The following is a 20,244-nucleotide window of genomic DNA, read 5'->3' as shown; positions in this document are numbered from 1 at the left end:
GTGCACGCTCTGCAGAGCGTTTCAGGGACCAGGCAGGGCCCCGGGATGGGAGCAGCAGCTCCATCAGCTGTGTGGAGCAGCAGGGAGCAGCAGCTTCGTCCTCCGGCAGGAGGGTCCCTTCTGCATGTCACAGGGCAGGTCAAACGGGACACAATTCTGTTGTCACTTCACTCTGTGAATCCTGCCATGAAAACAGAGTTTGGTGCTCATTTTGTCAGCAAAATGCTAAGCTTGAGGTGGCATTGGGCAGTCACAGAATGTAACTTATGCGGGTAGGAAATGAATTCTGGGGGTGTGCCTGGAGGAGCCGGACTGCTGGGGCAGGTGGAAACCTCACTGGATTTATCCCTGAGCACTTCCCTGCTCCCTGGTTTGCCAGGGCCCGGATTACAGCTTCCTTCTCGGAGACTCGAGGCTGGGGTCAATCCGAGCTTCAGCTTGGCTAATCCCCCGGAGCAAATCCTGTGGAGCTCGCTGAGCTGGGCTGGAGGGGAGCAGGGGCTGTGCTGGCACTGCTGCTGGCCTGGCACTGCTGCTGGCCTGGCACTGCTGCTGGCCTGGCCTGGCATTGCTGCTGTGCTGGCACTGGTGCTGGCCTGGCACTGCTGCTGTGCTGGCACTGCTGCTGTGCTGGCATTGCTGCTCTGCTGGCATTGCTGCTCTGCTGTGCTGGCACTGCTGCTGTGCTGGCCTGGCACTGTTGCTGGTCTGGCCTGGCACTGTTGCTGGTCTGGCCTGGCACTGCTGCTGGCCTGGCACTGCTGCTGGCCTGGCCTGGCACTGCTGCTGTGCTGGTGAGGAGCAGGGGCTGGTCTGGCCTGGCACTGCTGCTGGCCTGGCCCTGGCACTGCCCCTGCTCAGCTTTCACCAGAGAGGGATGTGGGTCCTGCTGTAGGTGCACAGGTGTGCTTGGAGGGAGTGGCAGTCATGGGGTACCTGCTAAAAGCAGGAATCAAAATTAAGACTTAAGTTGTTTTAAATGAAAAGTGACTGGCATTGCCCCCCTTCCTGAAAGCAGAAAGTAATTGAATTTATTAGTGTTTTATTTTCTTTGGCGCAGTATTTCTGCGTACTTGATGCACTTTGTTGAACTGAATTACCATTTAACTATGGGTGTGTGTGACACCAGAGCCTGTCCTGAGGGGGGCTCTGGAGCTGGAGGGGGTGCACAAGGAGGTCTCTGCCGTGCAGGGTTGTTGGGGCAGCGCTGATTGGTCTGGGTGGGGTAGGCAGAAGCTCACTTGGCCTGTGCCTGCTTCAAAAAGCACAAGAACCACTTGCAGTTGGTGTCACACTGCCCCATTTGTTGGTGTCTCCACTGTGGCTGAGGCCTGGCTGGGCAGCTGCTCCCCTTGGCTGCAGGATCCCTGTGCTGCTGCTGGGGAACAGCTCACTGTCTGCTCCCAGCAAATTCCTGCCTCGAAGTTTCAGTGCTTTCAGGGTTAAATCCTCATTGCTGATCCCTTAAGCAGGAGTTTGCAGCATGTGGGCACGCTGGCTTCCATATTTCTGTGCAGATTCTTGCCACTGTAGCAGATAAAATCCCTGCTTTAGCAAACCACTCATGTATAACCAGGTTTGTCCCTCTTGTGGGGTTTTACCTGGTTTTACCTGGTGACAGGCCATATCCCAGACAGAAAAAAGTGTCCCCAGGACTTGGCTCTGAAGTAATGTGTGGAGAATGTTCTTGGCTTAAGCGTTTGTTGTAGCTCTCTGGTTGAGAGTGGCTGCAAGGTAGGAACGAGCAGGGAATTGTGCTGGGGCACCGGGAGCTGCAGGTGCCAGCCTGGGTGTCAGCCCGGCCTGGGGACAGGAGCTGGCCCGGGGTCTGGCTGCAGGCTGTGCTGGCCACAGAGTCCTCTCACCGAGCAGAACCCACTGCCCAAGCCTCGTTGGGCTTGTTTGCATGGCCAGGGCAGTCAGGGAACCCTTTCCCTTTGCACAGCCCCTGGTGCACTGACAGCCAGTCCCTGTGGTCCCCGTGATCCCCGTGATCCCCGTGATCCCTGTGGTCCCCGTGGTCCCTGTGATCCCCGTGATCCCTGTGGTCCCTGTGCTCCCTGTGCTCCCTGTGCTCCCTGTCATCCCCAGGATCCCCGTGATCCCTGTGGTTCCGGTGGTCCCCGTGGTCCCCGTGGTCCCTGTAATCCCTGTGATCCCCGTGGTCCCCGTGGTCCCTGTAATCCCTGTGATCCCTGTGATCCCCGTGGTCCCCGTGGTCCCCGTGATCCCTGTGGTCCCCGTGGTCCCTGTGATCCCCGTGGTCCCGGTGGTCCCGGTGGTCCCGGTGGTCTGGGTGCTCCCCGGGCTCCCTGTCCCCGTGCCAGCTGTCTGAGCAGGATCTGGCAGTGCACACGATGCCTCCTTGCCCGTGTCAGGTGCAATTAGCTGCAGGCTCGTCACGGGCTCGGCTCTGAGCTGGCAGCACCAGCGCTCTGTGTCACTCGAGCTGGCTGTCACTCCCCTGCCCACCTCTGCAGCCAAGGGAATCTCTTCAGGCAGCACTCACGCAGCACAAGAAATGGAGCAGCTGGTGAATCACCTCGCTGGTGAGCAGGAACATGGGCTGGCACATTCCTGGTGTGCTGAGTTGCCTCCAGAGCCCTGTGTCCAAAGTTATCACTGACCCCACTCCTCACACACACGGTCCTCTCTGCATCCCCCCTCCCCAATGGGTTATGCTGATCTATCTAAAGGCAAACACCCACAGCTCTGTTCCTGGTCCTTCCCTCTGTCCCTTCTCATCTCTTGCCTCCATTACTTCACTGTGAGACAAATGCAAAAATGTTTAAAGAAAAAAATGTGCTGGCCTGGCTCTATCAAGCAAGGTATTTCTGTCAAAAATGCTCCAGGAATTTCAGATCCTGGCTAACAGTGACAAAATGAGGCAGAAGAGGTTCTTTGGTTGTTTTTTTGTTTCAGAGCTGGAACATTTGCTGCAGCAAGATCAGAGCCTGGTTTACTGGGCTCTCACTGCTTCACTATGCTCTAACCATCCTGGAAAGTATCTCAACATCAGATGGCTTTTGGGTCTGCTTGTCCTTCTGTCCTATCACACACGTGAGAAGGCATTAGGTTTCCCTGGAGGAGCCCGTCGGGAGTGAGAGGAGGAAGCCCTGGCAGCTCAGAGGGCCCCGGTGCCAGGAGCTGCTGGAGCCCGTCCCTGTCCCTGGCTGCTGACGCTCTCTGCTCGCCCCGCAGGTGCCCGTGCTGCGGCCCATGGACCTGATGGTGGAGGCCACTCCCCGCAGGGTGTTTGCCAACGCGCACACCTACCACATCAACTCCATCTCCGTCAACAGCGACTACGAGACATACATGTCAGCGGATGACCTGAGGATAAACCTGTGGAACTTTGAAATCACAAATCAAAGTTTTAGTATCCTTTGCTGTGTGTGGCTCTGGCGACAGCCCTGGGGCCCAGTGAGGAGCAGCCCCAGGGGAAGGAGCAGGGCTGTCCCATGCCTCTGGGATGGGGACAGAGCGGGCAGTGCGACAGCTCCTCCACTGCTGCTGTCCCCCGATGTGTGGGGGGCACATTTCTGAATTGCCTGCAGGGATGGTGGTGCAGGCAGAGGGGGGTGGTCTGCAGGTGATGGAGGAGACAGATGCCTTGGGGAGGATGGAAGCAGTGATGGTGCCTTGGGGAAATGGAAGCAGTGATGTTGTGGTTCTGTTGCACCCTGCAGCGGGTGACAGGCTGCCAGTCACTGCTCTACAAATGAGGTTGTGGCAGTCATGCTTGTAACAGCCACACTGGAAATAATAAACAGGGCACGAATCATTGATGGTATTTATATGGTGTTTCCTGCTGAGAAATCCCTGGGGCATGATTTAGGCAGATGGAGAGGATTTTGGCAGTCACAGGCACGTGGCTATGGGAGCTCTGAGCAGCTGCAGGAGAGTAGGGCTGTGGTGCCTGCTTATTTGCAAGGATGAGGGTGAGCAGTACTGAATCTGTGACAAACCTCAGGGAGTTATCGTGGCCCAAGGGACTTACACAGGGGGTTTCTGTTGGTTGTTGTGCCCCGGGCTTTGCTGCCATTGCTGTTCTCAGTATGGTTACTCACCATGGCGGAATGTTGCGCTAAAAGACATTTACTGAGGCCTGGCGTGGGCGTGCAGATCAGGTCTCGTGTGCCACAGAGGGTCTCCAGGCTGTGGTGCCAGGGCTGGGGTTCCCAGCTGGATCTCGGCCTTCCCCTGCTGGGGTGGCTGGTCCCGCTCTGTGCTGCAGCTTTGCCCTGCGATGGAGGTGCCTGCCCAGAGCACACGCTTGGCACGGCTGAGGGGAGGCCCCGGTGCCCAGGGACACCAGCGCGGTCCGGGCTCGTGGGCTCCTTGACTGGCCCTGCCAGACATCGTGGACATCAAACCGGCCAACATGGAGGAGCTGACGGAGGTGATCACGGCGGCCGAGTTCCACCCGCACCACTGCAACACCTTCGTGTACAGCAGCAGCAAGGGCACCATCCGCCTGTGCGACATGCGCACCGCGGCGCTCTGCGACCGCCACGCCAAGTGTGAGTGAGCGCCACGGCCCTCGGGCTGCAACGGGGCAGGAGAGGGGCAGGAGAGGGGCAGGAAGGGACCGCAGAGCCCCCCGGGCTGGGCTCTGCCCCGGCGCCCCATTGCCTTCCCCCTGGTGTCCCCATGGCCGCTCACCCTGCCCTCAGGGCCGCCCCGGGCTCACCTGCTCCCCGGGGACAGCGAGCTGGGCAGGAGCTGCTGCGGGCAGGGCAGCACCTCTCGGTGCCAGAGAAAGTGGGTTTGTTGTGTAAGAGGGAATTAGTGCTCAGAAATCCTTTCCAGGAGCTCAGCAGCCCAGATCTGCTTCTGCAGCAGGAGCAAAACCACACAAAAGCCTTCAGCCCAAAGCAAAAATAGCTGGCCCGAGCCCCAGGCCTGCCCGGCCACTGGCTTTGGGTCACAGACACACTCAGGGACTGGGCAGCACCAGTTGCGGGCTGGGACCCCCATCCCCATCCTGGCATCCCCTCTGTGTCTGTGTGCGCTGGGAGCCCAGTCCTGGCCCTGCCCGTGTGCCAGGAGCCCGGTGCCAGCACAGCCCCTGCTGCTGCCAGTGCGGGCACCGAGCAGGGATGCACTGCACGTCCCCCAGCAGAGCTGTGGCCATGGCCCTGTGCCCATTCCCAGAGCCCTCACAGGGGGACCAGGGCATCATGACTGACCTGCTGTGAACAAGAGACACGTCCTGGGTTCAGCTGCTTTCTGCCTGCCTGAGCTCTTTGCTTTTTCTTGTTGCTACCACTTTTTATATGGAAAAAGCCTCCAGATTTCTCCTGGTGGTGAAAGGCTGTAGCTCTGCGTCCTGCTGTGGGCAGTGCCTTTTCTGCATTGTAGAGATCATTATATGGGCACTTCAGACATTCTTCCCACTGTAGTGGAGCTCCAGGGCTTGGTGGGGGGGTGATAAACCTAAGCACGTGTGGGTGCTTGGTACAGCATCATGCAAGGACTCTCCCAGAAGCTTCCTGTGCTGCCAGGACAGGGTGGCGGCTCCCTGATGAGGGCCTGAGATGAGGGACCTCCCACCTCAGCTAATGCTGGGGCTTGTTCTTTCCTCCTGCACAGTTTTTGAAGAGCCCGAGGACCCAAGTAACCGGTCGTTTTTTTCTGAGATCATCTCCTCAATCTCTGATGTGAAATTCAGCCACAGTGGAAGGTACATCATGACCCGGGACTACCTCACTGTCAAGGTGTGGGACCTGAACATGGAGAACCGGCCCATCGAGACCTACCAGGTGAGCGTGGCACAGCCAGGTGCATGCAGCAGTGGGGCACCCAGAGCTCCTTCCTGAGCCACGCTCTGGGCCAGTGGCAGGAGGGGCAGGTATGCCCCTGTTGTGTGGGAGCTTTATGCCTGTAGATGGTGGAAAGCAGGGTGGTTAAATGTGGGCTCAGGTGGCCTGGTGAGTTGTCACCGTGTCCCCGGGCTGGGGGTGGGTGAGGAGAGAAAGCTCAGGTGCTGGCAGAGCCATGTGGGAGGCCTGGTGCAGAGCAGTAGCCCTGTCACTGTCACTGGCTGGGGGTGCCCAAGCTGTATGCAGAGTGTGGCTGGAGGTGCTTGGGAAGAAGGGTGGCTGTGGGAGGGCACAGGATGCCAGGCAGTGCCCAACGCTGCCAGCTGGTGAGTATGGGGCACTCTCTGTGAGCCAGGCTGAGTGTGCCAGCCCTGGGCTGCGTGGCCACTGTGGGGGCTCATCCTGTCCCTCCCACCCGCAGGTCCACGACTACCTGCGGAGCAAGCTGTGCTCGCTCTACGAGAACGACTGCATCTTCGACAAGTTTGAGTGCGTCTGGAACGGCTCTGACAGGTGAGCACGTGCTGGGGTGCCTGCCTGCAGCCCCGGCATGCTGGCTCTGGTTTGGCACGAGGGCTCCATGGCCCCTTGGCAGCCCCTTCCCTTTGGCTGGGTGCGGGGTCTGGGCAGGTGCAGCAGGAGCCACCTACACCTGCAGCCTGTACGCAGGTGGGGATGTCTGAGGGTCCCACTCTCTCCTGGACAGATCAGTCCCACCTCTCTGTCACCCACTGCTGGAGGAAGGTGGTGAGGGCTTTAGCTTCAGATTGCCAGAATCTGGGGATAATGAGCATCTGGGTGTGACTTACACCCAGCTAGGTGGCAGGAAGTGTGTGAGCCCCTGGCAGGGCTGTCATGGTTTTTGTCTGAGCCATCAGAGTGAGCTGACAAAGCACAACTGGGCCCGAGACAAATTCCAATGCTTACCCAGATCTCATTATGCCTCTGAATGTTCAGTCTTGCTCTAGTCACCAGCAGTTTGCCTCTGAAAAGGTGTGAAAATCACCTGTCCTTCCCCGTTGCAGTGTCATCATGACCGGCTCCTACAACAACTTCTTCCGCATGTTCGACCGCAACACCAAGCGCGACGTGACGCTGGAGGCGTCGCGGGAGAACAGCAAACCCCGTGCCATCCTCAAGCCCCGCAAGGTCTGCGTGGGTGGGAAGCGCAGGAAAGATGAGATCAGTGTGGACAGTCTGGACTTTAGCAAAAAGATCCTGCACACAGCTTGGCACCCCTCCGAGAACATCATCGCTGTGGCAGCCACGAACAACCTGTACATATTCCAGGACAAGGTTAACTAGGAGGACCAGGTCTTCTTTAGGAGTCTCACGTACTGATACCAGTAAACATGATGTTTCAACGGTTCCCTTTCTTTTTCTTTCTGTCTTTCTTTCTTTCTCTCTTTGTTTTTCCTTTCCCTCCTGTTCTTTGTTCAGTTCCTGCTCTGCAGATCGCGGTTGTGCAGAGGAGCGCTGGGGCACTCCGGCCCAGGGGCCACTGGGGGCACCCCCAGACACCAGATTTACACAGGGAGAGCTGAGACTTCTTACAGGGCAGAGTGAGGATGCCAGGCCTGGCTGTCCCCGTCCCCAGGCACGTCCCCATGCAGTGCTGGGGTGGCAGCCGCCGATGGCTGAGGAGGTGATGGGGAGGGGGCTGTCAGCTGGGAAGGGATTGATGGGGTAACACACCAGGGGCTCTGGCCAGCTCTGGTGGCAGTGGTCCCACTCCAATTGCTTTCAACCTGATCCCAGAAATATTCCACCTGTTGTGTGGAAGATTGGAATGTTGCCTCCCTTTGCCATTTTCCACATTTGTCTTTTTATTACAATTATTTTGTTTTACTAACAGAGACAGCAAAACCAAACGTAAAATGGAAAAGTTCAGTTTTGCAAAGGACAAGCGTAAGGGGCAGGGGGGATGTGCTGCACCTCCAGCTGTGTCTGCTCCAGCCAGGTTGCCCCCCCCAGCCCCAGAACCCTCCTGAGGATTTGGCTTTGTAGATACTGTGGTGCCTTCTTTGGTATATGAAATACCTTTATAAATGATGCTTCCGACCTGCATTGATCGCAAACCAAACCAACCCTGGGCTCTGCTGCAGTTCTGGGCTTTGCTTTGGTCATTTTTCTCATTCTGTTGTGAGCTCTTGCATGTTGTGACTGTCTCTCTCTCTTTCTCTCTCTCTTTCTCTCTTTTTTAATTAATTTATTTATTTATTCAATTTTTTTAAGATAAAGTATAAGTTGCTAATTTATGACCTAAAAAAAAAATCCAACTGTATATTGCTGTTAGCCCCTGACTGTGTCAGAGAGAGGCTGTCTGCTGTCCTACATTATAATAACAATGATAGTAATAATAAAACCGGTAACTCTTTCTCTTTGCATGGCGAGGCTGCCTCTTTCTACTCTACAGATTGGTCAGGTCCCTCTTTACTTGAGCAACTGTTCAATAAAAAAAGATTGACTGGATTTTCTGTAAATCTGAAAACTGCTCCTGCAGCAAGAAGCAAATGAAGTCAATTACAAAATTCAACACCGTCACTTTGGCAGTGGCTCCCCAAGGGTGACCCTGTTGCCATCCTCCTGAGGGGACACCTGGCACCCCCAGCACCCAAGGCCTTCAGGGATCGGACACGAGTCACCAAGGCCAGGTGTGCCCCGGGACAGCCTCTCTGCGGGCACCACGAGGATCACGGCACGCCCCGACCAGGGAAAGGGACTGCTACACACCCACAGAGCTCATGGACTGCACGGGAAACCAGGAGCTGCTTGGAGACAGGGCCCCCCAGACGCCACTTTCAGAGGAGCCATTCCAAGGGAAGAACAAAGTGCACTGGCTTATGAATTTATTCCAAGGGATGGCTTTCAGGAGTAACTTTTTTTTAAAATGAAATGGTAAAATAAAATAGCAAGTAAATGCACCATTTTATAAGAAAATGCTCCTTTTTGGTTGTGTAAGGAAAGCCTGCACTGCAGTGTCAGAAGTAAAGTTGTCCCAAACGTGTCTGTGTGCAGTCCATGCTGTTGTGCCTCTCGCGCGGCGGGACGCGGGTGCCCAGGGCTGAGCTGAGGGGTGAGCAGGGGACCCCCAAACCCCAGGGCTGAGCTGAGGGGTGAGCAGGGGACCCCCAAACCCCAGGGCTGTGCTGAGAGGTGAGCAGGGGATCCCCAAACCCCAGGGCTGAGCTGAGGGGTGAGCAGGGGACCCCCAAACCCCAGGGCTGTGCTGAGGGGTGAGCAGGGGACCCCCAAACCCCAGGGCTGTGCTGAGGGGTGAGCAGGGGACCCCCAACCCCAGGGCTGAGCTGAGAGGGGTGGGTGAGCAGGGGACCCCCAAACCCGAGGGCTGTGCTGAGGGGTGAGCAGGGGACCCCCAAGCCCCCGAGGATTCCGGGTCCCCCTGAAGGATGCAGGACAGTGGGGCTTCGTGCAATGTGGGAGTGGGAGAACTCTCAGGTGCCCCACTGCCCAGGAACGCCGGTACTGGGTACAGCCCCTCCCCAGCCCCTGCCCTAATTCTGGGCTGCTCCTGGTGATGAATTCAAACAGCAGCCCTTAATTAGCAGCTGCAGGGCACGGACTGTGCAGGCAGGGAGATGTTCCTCAGACGCTCATGTACCTTCACATTAGCTGCAGGACCTTAATCAACTGAAGCAGGAGGAAGCCAGCCCTGGCTCTGCTCCCTCGTGTACAGCACATTCTGGGTTGCTGGATCTGGCTGCTCCACAAGGCAGAACTCAGTTCAGCTTTTTTCAAAAGTGGAGTTTCTTTCTCTTTCTTAAGCTTGCTTGGATTTAAGCTCTGCCCTCCTGTGAGCACTTGGCCACAGAGGGCAGGGACAGCCAGGGGACCTCCTGGGCTGCCACAGGAATGGTGCTAGGGAAGATGTCAGCATCCCTTAAATCCAACTTTCTCTCTGGATGAGGATTCCATGGGCTGTCACCTCTGGGGAAACTGGGGACTCTGCCTAAGGGGCGGCCAGGGGGGACCAGCTCCATGGCCCACCAGCAGCACCCCCAGCTAGGAGCCCTGCACATGGGCATGATCGTTTTATCCACAGAATAAGCAAATAAATAAATTTTTATGAACATCTGGTCTCCATAAACCAGATCCATTAAAATTAATAGCCATCTTATATAATGAACGAGTTCACGATATTCTAAACCAGCCATAACAAACACATGGCTTCCCACTGGGATGTGCTGAACAAGAGGACCCCTCTCTCTTGATGCTCAGCCTGCAAGTTCTGGCCCTGGCCACCACCATCAACTGCTGACAAGAAATCACTTGTCAGGATGAGGGAAGAAGAGACTTCTTCCCCAGCCCTCCTCTAAGAGCAAGAGACACATGTGAACACAACCAGAAGAAACAAACTGGCTCTGCAAGCACTGCCAGCTGATGTTTAAGCAACAGACAAAAAAGCTGAACTGGAAAATCATTCTGCTCACCCCCCTGGCCCACATGCTGACCCCACACTGCTCAGTGCCACAGGCCCTGTTCTGCCCAGCACAGCCAAGAATGTAGGCAGTATCACTTCAGTCATTTGCTTTACTCAGAAATTCACAAATCCAACAAAATCCAACACAAATTGGGATTAGGCCTGTACAATCCATATATAAAAAGGGTTGGTTTATTGTAGTTCAAATACATAAACTGAACAATCCCAACATTTCAAAATTAAACTTTAGAAACACAAGTTTAACATTCAAAACAGGAGTATAGTTTACAAGAATTGCCCAGAGGGGGTATGCACAGTCTAATCCAGAAGTATGTAAAGATCACTTTATCGTAAATAAAAATGTATTTATACAACCGTCCTGGCCTGCTCGGTCACCTCTGGGATTTCCAGCTTCGAGCAAAACTCATTAGACAGAACTTCACTTGGGCAGAGCAACCTGACTGCTGCAAATCAATGGCTGGGGGCAGGAACAGAGCAGCCTGTGAATAAACCTGGTCTGGTCTCCAAGTCCCTGCTCTCCACTCAGCTCTAACCCTGGCTCTAGCAGATTTAGTTCCACTCCCAAGGGTGGAAGCAGAGAGCTGGGCCTGGGGCTCCCAGAGTGGGCCGTCAGTGATCAGCAATGTAAGCGTGTCACCTCCTCCTGCCCGGGCTGCGGGCACCAGGAGGCAGCTGGTGGCACTCGTGTAGGACACGCTCAAACGGCAACGCCGTCACCCTTGGGGCTCACGCGGAGGACACTGCTGAGAGGAAAGCCCCAGGTGCCAGACTCACACCTCACACACACACCACTCTGAGACCCACAGCCACCAGACAGCGCACACCTTGGGATTTGTCACTCATGCTCCAATTAACTCATAAATATTTTTAATGTGAGTTTTTGTGGTTGGTTTTCCCCCCAGAGATCATTCTACGTTCACTAAAGCTTCTTCTGCCTCTGCTCCTCAGACGTTTGAATATATTCACGGCAATGGATGTGTGTAACCTGACGGATGGCTCATGCAAGCGTTTGGATTTACCAGACACCCGTGACGAGGAGCACTCGGAGGCTATTTGGTGGTTCTGCGCGTGGGCTCGGAGGCCGTGGGCGGCGGCGGCGGCCCGCGCCGGTCCAGGTCATCCACGTAGGACACGATCAGCTTGCGCCGCTCCTCGGGCACGCAGTCCAGCACCAGGTACCGCTTGTCGTTCTGCAGGATCTTCTCCACGTCCTTCAGGTGCTGATCCGACTCCTGGATCAGCTTTTTGGATCTGAAAGCAAGGGTGAGAACAGCACTGCAGCGGGCTGGAGGCAGGGAGCCCCGGGGAAGCTGCCCCACAGACAGGGTGCAGGGCTGGGCCATCCCCTGAGCAAGGAGGATGTCACATCAGCTGGGGACTGGGCACAGAACAGTGCTCCGGGCACAGAACACACAGGCTCGTTGCCTACACTGGTGCTGTGCTAATTAAGCACCATTAAAGATTTTGGCAGCAGACATCAACTAGGAAAAAACAGACATCAGTTTGCTGCTGTTTGGATGGCAAAGCAGAATAAAAGCCACGTCCTGCACTAGCATGGCAGCGCCCACCTGTAAGTGATGAATTTGGTCTCTTTGAGCAGCGTCCGGAAGTCGGCTTTGGCAGTGATGTATTTGTCTCGGATGTACTCCTCAAACTCTCTCTGCTTTTTCTGAAAGACCAAGGATAAACACCAATCACTGGGTGCAGCTCCAGTACTTTCTGCAAGTGAACACACTGAACACCAGCAGCAATTATATGTTAATTATACTTTTCCTTACCTTCTACATTTTTAATCTTATTTAATATTTAATTACTAACACCTGTGTCCACACAGAGCTGAACCCATTGCAGCAACCCCCAAGTCACTTCTCTGTACCCTGCACCAGACTGAAAGTTGGCAAGAGCAATGCAAACCACTCACCCTGTCGCTCGAAGAGAACTTAATGCACCTTGGATCTTCTTTAATGATTTTTTTCACTTCCTTCCATGTTGATGTTAAGGTTATCTTTCAAAATAAGCAAAAACAGTTAAATTAAAAGTAAATTAGACTCTATGAATAAGGAATGCAAACACTACTAACCTCTGAAGCCTTTAAATATATCCCAAGTCCAATGATGAATTTGCTGGGTTCTCATTACTTAGCCTATTACGGTTGTATTTCTAAAATGAGTTGATTTTACATAGCGACTCTTCTTTCACATTTTGAGACGGCATTTTCAGATCAAGGTCCTCCAAATATCATTTACTTTCCAAAGTCTTTTTCTAGTACATTAAAAATTACCTGCAGAAAGCTTGCCTCTAAACTAAAATAACTAATGCATTAAAAATCAGGTTAAAACCTCCAGTTTAAATGAAAGCTGCCTGAAGCTGGCAGAGAACTAAAAAAGAGGAAACCTCACTAAAACCCCAATGCACAGAATCAGGGATGCATTCCACAGCATGAGCAGAGTAAAAGTTCAGGTTCAGCAGGAGAACATCAGAACAGGTGAACTGGGTAAGACCACACTGGTGGCCATTAAGGCAAACACCCTGCATATCTGAAGAAGTCAGACAGTGAAGAGTGTCAAATAACTCAGTACTGAAGAAATAAAAAGAAGATTAAAAGATCACTGATTCAAAGTTTATATGCAAATTAACTATATGTTCAATCAAAGTAAAAATCCAGATAAACAGGTAAGGAAACATAAGGCACAAATTTTGCTATGAAGGAGAAAAGAGAGCAATGCAGCAAAAAGGCCCTGGAAATAAAAGCAAACCAATCAGACTGTGGGACAGAAAAACAGGAAAAAAGAAATGCCAGTGGGCTGCAAAGACTTTCAACTTGAACATCAACAGCTCTCACCGCTGAAGTTTCATCCAGAAGTTGCCTGAAATGTTCCCTCTTCTTTTTGGTAAGTGCCTCAATGTGTTCATTAAAGAGCTTCTCCTTCTCCTCTCTCTCGAGCAGGGACCCCGACTCCCAGCGGTGATCTTTGCGCAGGGTCCTCCTGGTGTCAGACCAGGACACATCTGAGGAACGCACCTGAGACAAACATGATTTGCTTTAAACCAGCTTTTCCACAGCTCACTGATAATAATGCTTATTTTTTCATCTCGTTTGAAGTTAAGGTTGAAATAAAACAGAGACCCTCGGCTTTTAAGAAGATACTGTAGCAGGTTCCCCACACACACTGAACAGGCAGTGGCAGAAGGAATCCCTCTGCACTGGTTCAGAGCAGATGGAGATGTCCCACTGACCCAGCTGAGCATTCCCAAAACCAGAAAACCCAAGCACCCTCCTTTCCTTCCTGTAACACTCTGCGTTCACCAGAGCGCTTGGAAAGGCAGCCTGGAGATCATTATTTCCAGAGACACCAGGAGCTCTGCAGAGTTTCCAGAGCCCTGTTTCCAGCCTGGAGAGCACCCTCTGCATGAGACCTCTAAATGCACAGCTTTGTCTTCCAACCAAGGCAAAACTCTCAGTGGGATTTCACCTCTTTGGAGCTGAACTGCAAGGGCCCAGAGGCTTTGAGAGGGAGCAGGCAGCAGCTCGGCCTGCCCTGAGGAGCCGAGGCGGCTGTCAGTGCCTCACCATGTCTGAGAGCAGCGCTTTGAAGTTCTGGATGGCCTCCTCCCGCTTGTGCTGCTCCCGCTCGCGGTCGATCTCCTTGGTCTGCTCCGAGCGCGCCTTCTGCACCTCGCGCTCGCGCTCCCGCAGGCTCGCCTCGATGCGCGCCTGCCGCTCCAGCTCCTTCTCCTTCTCCGAATCCAGGTTCTGCAAGGCAGCAACACCCTTGTCTCGGTAAAAGCAACACTGCTCATTAGAAAGAGAATTAAAGGACTATCAAACTAAAGGAAGCTCAGAACAAAAGACTTTCAAGGGATTTGGGTACTATGATTACAAAATTTTGCTTAAAGAGACAGGCTGAAGCATTACAGAGTAACACCATTGGGGGAGAGACAAATCTGGTCACAGATCAACTATTCCCTGTGTGCAGGAGCTGTGTGCAGTGACAGACTCTGAATAAGGGAGGCCAAGGGGATCACTGTTTGTTGGCCCAGTTTTACATTCTCAACCATTAACTGCCTGGAAGAGAAAGGCAGGAATATTGGATTAAGAAAGGAGCAGCACTGAAGGAACTGGGTATGAACACACATCCCTGAAGGAAGCTCAGCTGACAGGAAAAATCACAGCAAACGAAATGCAGCCCATCCTAGGAGGAAGCAATCAATGTGGTGTCTGTATCTGCTGCAGTTTTACCACCAGTGATTTCACAGGAATCTTTGAGGCATAAGCTCTCCCAGATATCATGTGTGTGCCTGCACACAGATCCCACAAACATCCCACCAAGGACAGAACTTCTAAGAAGTTCCAAGCTGCTGTTCTGGGGTACTCCTACAGCAGCTCTAGTGTGGAATTCTCTTCAGCACAGACCAGTCTACCCTCAGCACACCCGCAACCCGTGCTCCCTGCCCACCTTGGCTATTTTCTCAATGTACTGCTTGAACAGGTCCTCCCTCTGTGAGGAGCTGTCCACCGCCTTGTACCGTGGGTCAGTCTCCACTTTGTCCTTCACTTTGCTCCAGCGAGACTGACTATCCAGGTGGTGGTTTGCCAGCAGCTCAAAGAAGTCCATTTTGATCTGTTTTACAGACAGAAACAGAAAGACAACACTTGAGAAAGACACCTTAATATTCCACAGTTTGCTCTTATGACAAAAGGAGTCAACTTACCTTCATCAGAGGGATCACATTAACATTACATACCATTGCAATTTAAAGCAATCACCAAAACTATGAATTTAGTCATAACTGCAGCCCAAATTCACTGTTCCTTGAGACAATTTTGCCAAAGCAGATACATTTACACCATGTGCTACATCTAAGATGAACTCTATAAAGAATGATCCACCAATACACTCTTTATTATTTTACTCCAATTTAAGCTTGGTTTTTAGCTTTTATCTATGTCACATTAACAAGTTACTGTTGCTGCATGATAGCATTTTGCCTATCAGCACTCCAGAAGCCATGCAGCTTGAAACAAGGTTCTAGAGGAATCAGGTGCTTATGGATTCATCCTTCAGGTGTACAATTAGCAGAAGTAAATGCTTGGATCTGCTAACAAAGACTGATGTCTTAAGATGGATGTAACCAATAAAGAATTATGCACGTATGGCAATTAAGTAAATTATATTTAGGATGGACATGCACATTTACAACGCAATTGAAAGAAAGTGTTTTAGTCTACTTTTTCAGTTGGAAATGGCATGTCATGTTTCTGTCGGTAGCAACAGCCACTGCAAGGGCTGGCAGAGGATCCATCAGAGCAGGCTTTATTTCAATACAACTAGCAACATGTTTTCATCCAACGTCCCAGAACCAGCAGCGGTAAGGGCAACTACTGTGCCTTTATTAGATAGCTTGATTTCTGGGCAAGGTGATCTCGCAGCTCCTGCTGCACTTTAGCTCTTGGGTCACCATCCACTCGTGGCAGGCTGGCTGGCCTTTCAGCCTCCCAAAGCAGAGGTGAGGGGCTGGGGCAAAGGGTTCTGCCTCCACAGCACCCCACACCCTGCTGGGCCACAAACCCAACACAGCTTTATGGCACATCGACTAAAAACCCAAAATCCAGGAGGAGGACTGCTGTTACTTGCTACTTATCTCCCCTCCCCATCCCTTAAAAAAGGGAAACCAGGAGAAGCAGTTTAGCTGCAGAGCACTGAGCTTCCTCAGGGAAGGGAGCAGATGGACAGAGCAGGCTCCAGCTTGCCAGAGACCTGGCACATCCTTTTCCTCTAAAATGTGCTCAGTTTGTGCTCAGAATGCAAGAATGGAATGAAGATCAGCACCAACATTCTGCAACCTTGCCCACCAATAATTTTAGTTCTTCAAAATATTAACATATAAACATAAAAGGCTCTATAGGCTTTCTTTACTATACCAAAGGAGACTAAGACAGTAAAGCAGAGATCAGAAACCAGCCCCTTAGTGCCAGTGGGATGTTGTGCTACAGCTACAGCACTACTGCTTTATCTTAAAGGAGCTCAACAAAATGCTAGGCAAACTGTTTATTCATTCTAAAATTACGAACGTTGTTTCAAAACATCATAAAACATGCATGCAGTTTCAAAATATGAAGCTTTCTAAGCCATGGCATTTGAAATATTTGTTAGAAACTGAACAGTTCCCAGCTGTTACTACAGAAGTCTCTAAGGTAAGGGTATCCCCAAGCTCTTGCTCAAACCACCCGTGTGTATATTCCAGAGGATGAGGTGCCACACTGAGGAGCACCTGGACCAGCTGCCACACACAGCTCCACCTGAGGCCACCACCAGGGGCTGCAGGAAGATGCTCCTGTGGGAGCTGCCTGTGGCACCTGTGCCCAGCTGTGGGGCTGCCAACAGAGCCCTCACTCCCTGAATCCCCTGGAGCTGCTGCCCAGCTGTGCAGGGGGCAGTGGGACCAGCTGCAGCCTTGCCAGCTCCCACTGGGCAGGAGACAGGAGGGCACAGCCAATTCCCTCCCAGGGATAACAATGGCACTTCAGGCCTTGGGGCTCTAAAGCAGTTTTCACTTCACTCGGGTGCCCTGTACACAGCACAGGTGTTGCCAGCTCATTTTAAATTTTAAAAAGATGAAAATGTCTCAAATAATTGAGTCTGAAGCATCTCACCAAGGAGTAATGTTTTCAGATGCCAGCTGTGGATGGTGATTTCATGTGTCTGCACACAGGTCCTGCTCGACCAAGCAGAGTGTCACCAGAGCTCTGGGCTGGGGCCAGCCACCAGCACGAGGGGCAGGGCACCTGCAGCCCAACAGCCAGCCAGGCTGTGTCACCTGGGACAGCTCACACAGCTCACCCCAGGGACACGGCACAAGGAGCACCTGGGGCACCCTGATATCCTTAACCCCCTGCTACTCCTCTCTGCCATCTGAGATGCATGGGATGGCATGGATCTTACTCACTGAAAATGGGATTTACTCACTGAAATCAAGCACAGGAATAAAACTAGCCATTGGAGAAGCTGGCTCTTCCATCCCCATCCCATAAGCCATAATCAAACATTATATATATAAAATCTAAAACCCTTACGTTAAAGATTTCTGTACAGTTGATTCTCCCTAAGTAAAGATTTTGGACAGACTGAGAAAGCTTCAGGTTAAATGCCTTTAATTTTCTTTTATGTTTTAAGCACTTTCAAAATCAAAGGAAAATAAGGCTGAAAACATTTCAGGTGTATTTAGAAGTCTTTTTTTTTTTGGCAGTTAACACATTGCAGGTACAAGTCTCATCACTTCACAAGGAAAAAAACTAAAAAAATGTAAAGTACCGGAACTGCGGGAGGCTAAAGTCACCACACAGAGATACCAATGCTTTCCTCACTAGGGAATCCCATAATATTTGCGTGTCAGTGATTGACAGCTGTCAGACTGAACTGATTGACAGGCCGCACAGCACATAACTGTAAGTCTATCCACTTGTTATAAAACAGAATACATAAAATGGTTACAAAAGGCTTTTGGAGAAAAAAAAAACATTATTTAAAGCAAACAAATACAATCTCTTCTTTTAACTTTTCAACTTTAGAACAATCATGCAACAACAAAACTAGTATTCATTCTTTAAAGTCTTCAACTGCACTATTAAGATGCAAAAATGCTTTAAAATTCCATATTCACAATCAAACTGCAGTATGTAAATTCTAGTCTTGAACTACATCAGTTCACCTCTGAAAGCACAATCATTTATGGAAAACAGTAGCGATAAGGCAATGTTTGAGAAAATCAAGTACAGAATCAAATTATACCAGATCACTCAGATTTTAAAAATACACTTCTCAAAGAATCAAACTGTCCCCAAATCTGACCTGTCCCCCAGCCTTTCTCTCTCCTGCAAGCATTCCAGGCAGGGAAACCTGCAATAACTTCACCTTACATAATGAAAATAGCAGACTTGCACATGTCCAAAATGATTGGCCTTCAGAGGTGACCTTCTCCACTCTCACACACACAGGGACGTGGCAGTAAGTGGCCCCAGGTTTTGGTGACCCCAGGTTTTGGTGGCCCTGTCTGAAGTCCCATCCCCAAGGGGGAGAGCTGCTCCCCACCACTGGCAGGGCAGGCACGTGACACTGGGAGTTCATTAATCTCTAAAAGCTGACCTTTAAATCTAATAAGCAGCAGTTTACACACAAGATCTACTTATTCAAAGCTTAGTAAGTCCCTCCCTAAGTGCCTGCTTTGAGACGGAAAGGAACTGTTTGAAATTTGAAGAGACTATCCTCAGGGAACTGCAAGTCCTGCCCGCCCCCAGTGAGGGAACAGAGAGGTAATGACCAGCTTTGGGGCTCCAGCCAAACAGGGTAAGACTCCTTTGCCACTTCATGCATCAAGAACTTAATTAAAAAAAAAAATTAAGCATTACTTCAGTTAAGAAGATAATGTTACTGCTTGGGTGAATTAAAGAAACTAGGGCTTAAGCAAACTCAGCTTCACAGGTAAACACAATTCAGTTCTAAATATTCTGAAAGTTAGTAAACTGCAAACTTGAAATTGTTCAGAAAGACCAGGGGGACACTCCTGAAGTGTTTGGCTGTAACAGCTCTAGGAAAGTGCAGGCCTGTGTCTTGGGGAAGGCTCAGGGAAGCCAAGCACTGGCTCTGTCCCATCTCACTCACACCACTCACACTGCTGGAACTCAAGAGTCCCCTTACCTTCTCTCCTCTGGTCTTCGAGTCTTCCTTCTCCTTCTTTCTTGCCGCTGTGATAAACTCATTAAACAAGGCCTCTCGATCTTTCATCTTTTCAATTGCCTTGAACCTCGAGTCTTTAGCATGCTTGGCTGCAAATTCACTAAAAGTAGTTCTGCAACAAAATGGCAAGTGAACTCATTTGGCAGAGCTGTCTGGGCTGTGAGGCAGGTTCAGCAGGGAGGTATTTCCTCTGCTGCAATACATGCCAGAGCACAACAGACAAAAACCCAAAAGGCAAATCCTATGGTCTCACTATAGAGCTGCTGGACCAATGAACTCTATAAAAAGAGTCAGCACTCACACAAGAGGTGTTTATCAGAGACTTACAAGGGTGGGTTGGTTTGTTCAGATACAGCCACCTGCAGAAGGGGCAGGTGTAGAGAGAGACTACAGCGCAACCAAGGAGAAGAAACGAAAAAAAAATCTCAGTTGTCTACAAAACTCTTCTTTTCTTTTCTGTGGGTTAGCAGTTCAGCCACCAGTCTGTCCAGGTATTTCACAGCTGTGAAACCGAAAATCTCAGGTGCATTCACTTGCAGCCAAACCATGCTAAGAGTTCACCAAGAAAGGCAGCCTTTGGCAGGAGTCCCCAGAGAACACTGGCTGTACCAGCTCTTCCCCCTGCAGTGCACATTGCAGAGCCTGAGCTAAAACCAACAGGGCTGAAACCCCTTCAAACACTCTGGGCAGAGGCAGCAACACTGGGCTTTCAACCCCTCATCCCACAGCGTTTCCCTGACCGTTCTCTCACCTCCAGGGCCAGATTCCAACCTGTGCAGTAGGTACATTACTGCCACTTACCTCGGAAAAAAATCACTACTGTGCTTTTTCCAAGCTCTGATGCAAATCTGGCCCCAAGAATACGTGAGACACTTATAATCATACGAATGTTTTCATCACAGCATGGAAATAATTAGACTTGGAAAATCCAGCCTACTGTTGCTGTAGGGTAAATTGAAACAAGAAGAGAATTTGGTAGCTTATTCAAAAGGATTAGAAAGTGAATGTACAGCTAGATTGAAGAACAAGAGCTGCTCAAGTGAAGTGGAACACAAACTCTTGAGCATGTTGGACTGAGATAGATGATAAAAAACCAGTCTGGCACTCACAGAAGTACAGCAATATCTTTAGACAAACACTGAAACCAGAAGACAAAGGATAAGATTAAACAAGACAGTATTTCAGCTGGAATTCTCTTTCCCACCCCAGCCCATAATCAGGT

General features: G+C 51.3%; 2 protein-coding genes across 5 annotated transcripts in view; one reads left to right on the top strand and one right to left on the bottom strand.

The window, feature by feature from the left end:
* The window catches only part of PPP2R2B (protein phosphatase 2 regulatory subunit Bbeta), a 40,305-nt gene extending 31,473 nt beyond the window's left edge, over positions 1-8,832 (top strand). The window contains exons 5-9 of the mRNA XM_059483742.1: positions 3,202-3,379; positions 4,359-4,523; positions 5,596-5,765; positions 6,247-6,338; positions 6,851-8,832. Of these exons, the coding sequence (XP_059339725.1) occupies positions 3,202-3,379; positions 4,359-4,523; positions 5,596-5,765; positions 6,247-6,338; positions 6,851-7,130 (885 nt within the window). The 3' untranslated portion in view covers positions 7,131-8,832. The remainder of the gene's footprint in view (positions 1-3,201; positions 3,380-4,358; positions 4,524-5,595; positions 5,766-6,246; positions 6,339-6,850) is intronic.
* A 1,590-nt stretch (positions 8,833-10,422) lies between these two features.
* Positions 10,423-20,244, bottom strand: part of TCERG1 (transcription elongation regulator 1) — a 28,747-nt gene continuing 18,925 nt past the window's right edge. For all 4 annotated transcript variants that reach the window (XM_059483658.1, XM_059483659.1, XM_059483660.1 and 1 more), the window contains 7 exons: positions 18,984-19,134; positions 14,745-14,909; positions 13,859-14,041; positions 13,130-13,309; positions 12,209-12,292; positions 11,856-11,956; positions 10,423-11,538 (listed from right to left, as the gene is read on the bottom strand). In XM_059483658.1, coding sequence (XP_059339641.1) covers positions 11,337-11,538; positions 11,856-11,956; positions 12,209-12,292; positions 13,130-13,309; positions 13,859-14,041; positions 14,745-14,909; positions 18,984-19,134 — 1,066 coding nt within the window. In that variant the 3' untranslated portion in view covers positions 10,423-11,336. The remainder of the gene's footprint in view (positions 11,539-11,855; positions 11,957-12,208; positions 12,293-13,129; positions 13,310-13,858; positions 14,042-14,744; positions 14,910-18,983; positions 19,135-20,244) is intronic.

Source organism: Ammospiza nelsoni, chromosome 16 (genome assembly GCF_027579445.1).
Source record: "Ammospiza nelsoni isolate bAmmNel1 chromosome 16, bAmmNel1.pri, whole genome shotgun sequence".
Classification (NCBI taxonomy): domain Eukaryota; kingdom Metazoa; phylum Chordata; class Aves; order Passeriformes; family Passerellidae; genus Ammospiza; species Ammospiza nelsoni.
This window is presented reverse-complemented; position numbering and strand designations above follow the sequence as displayed.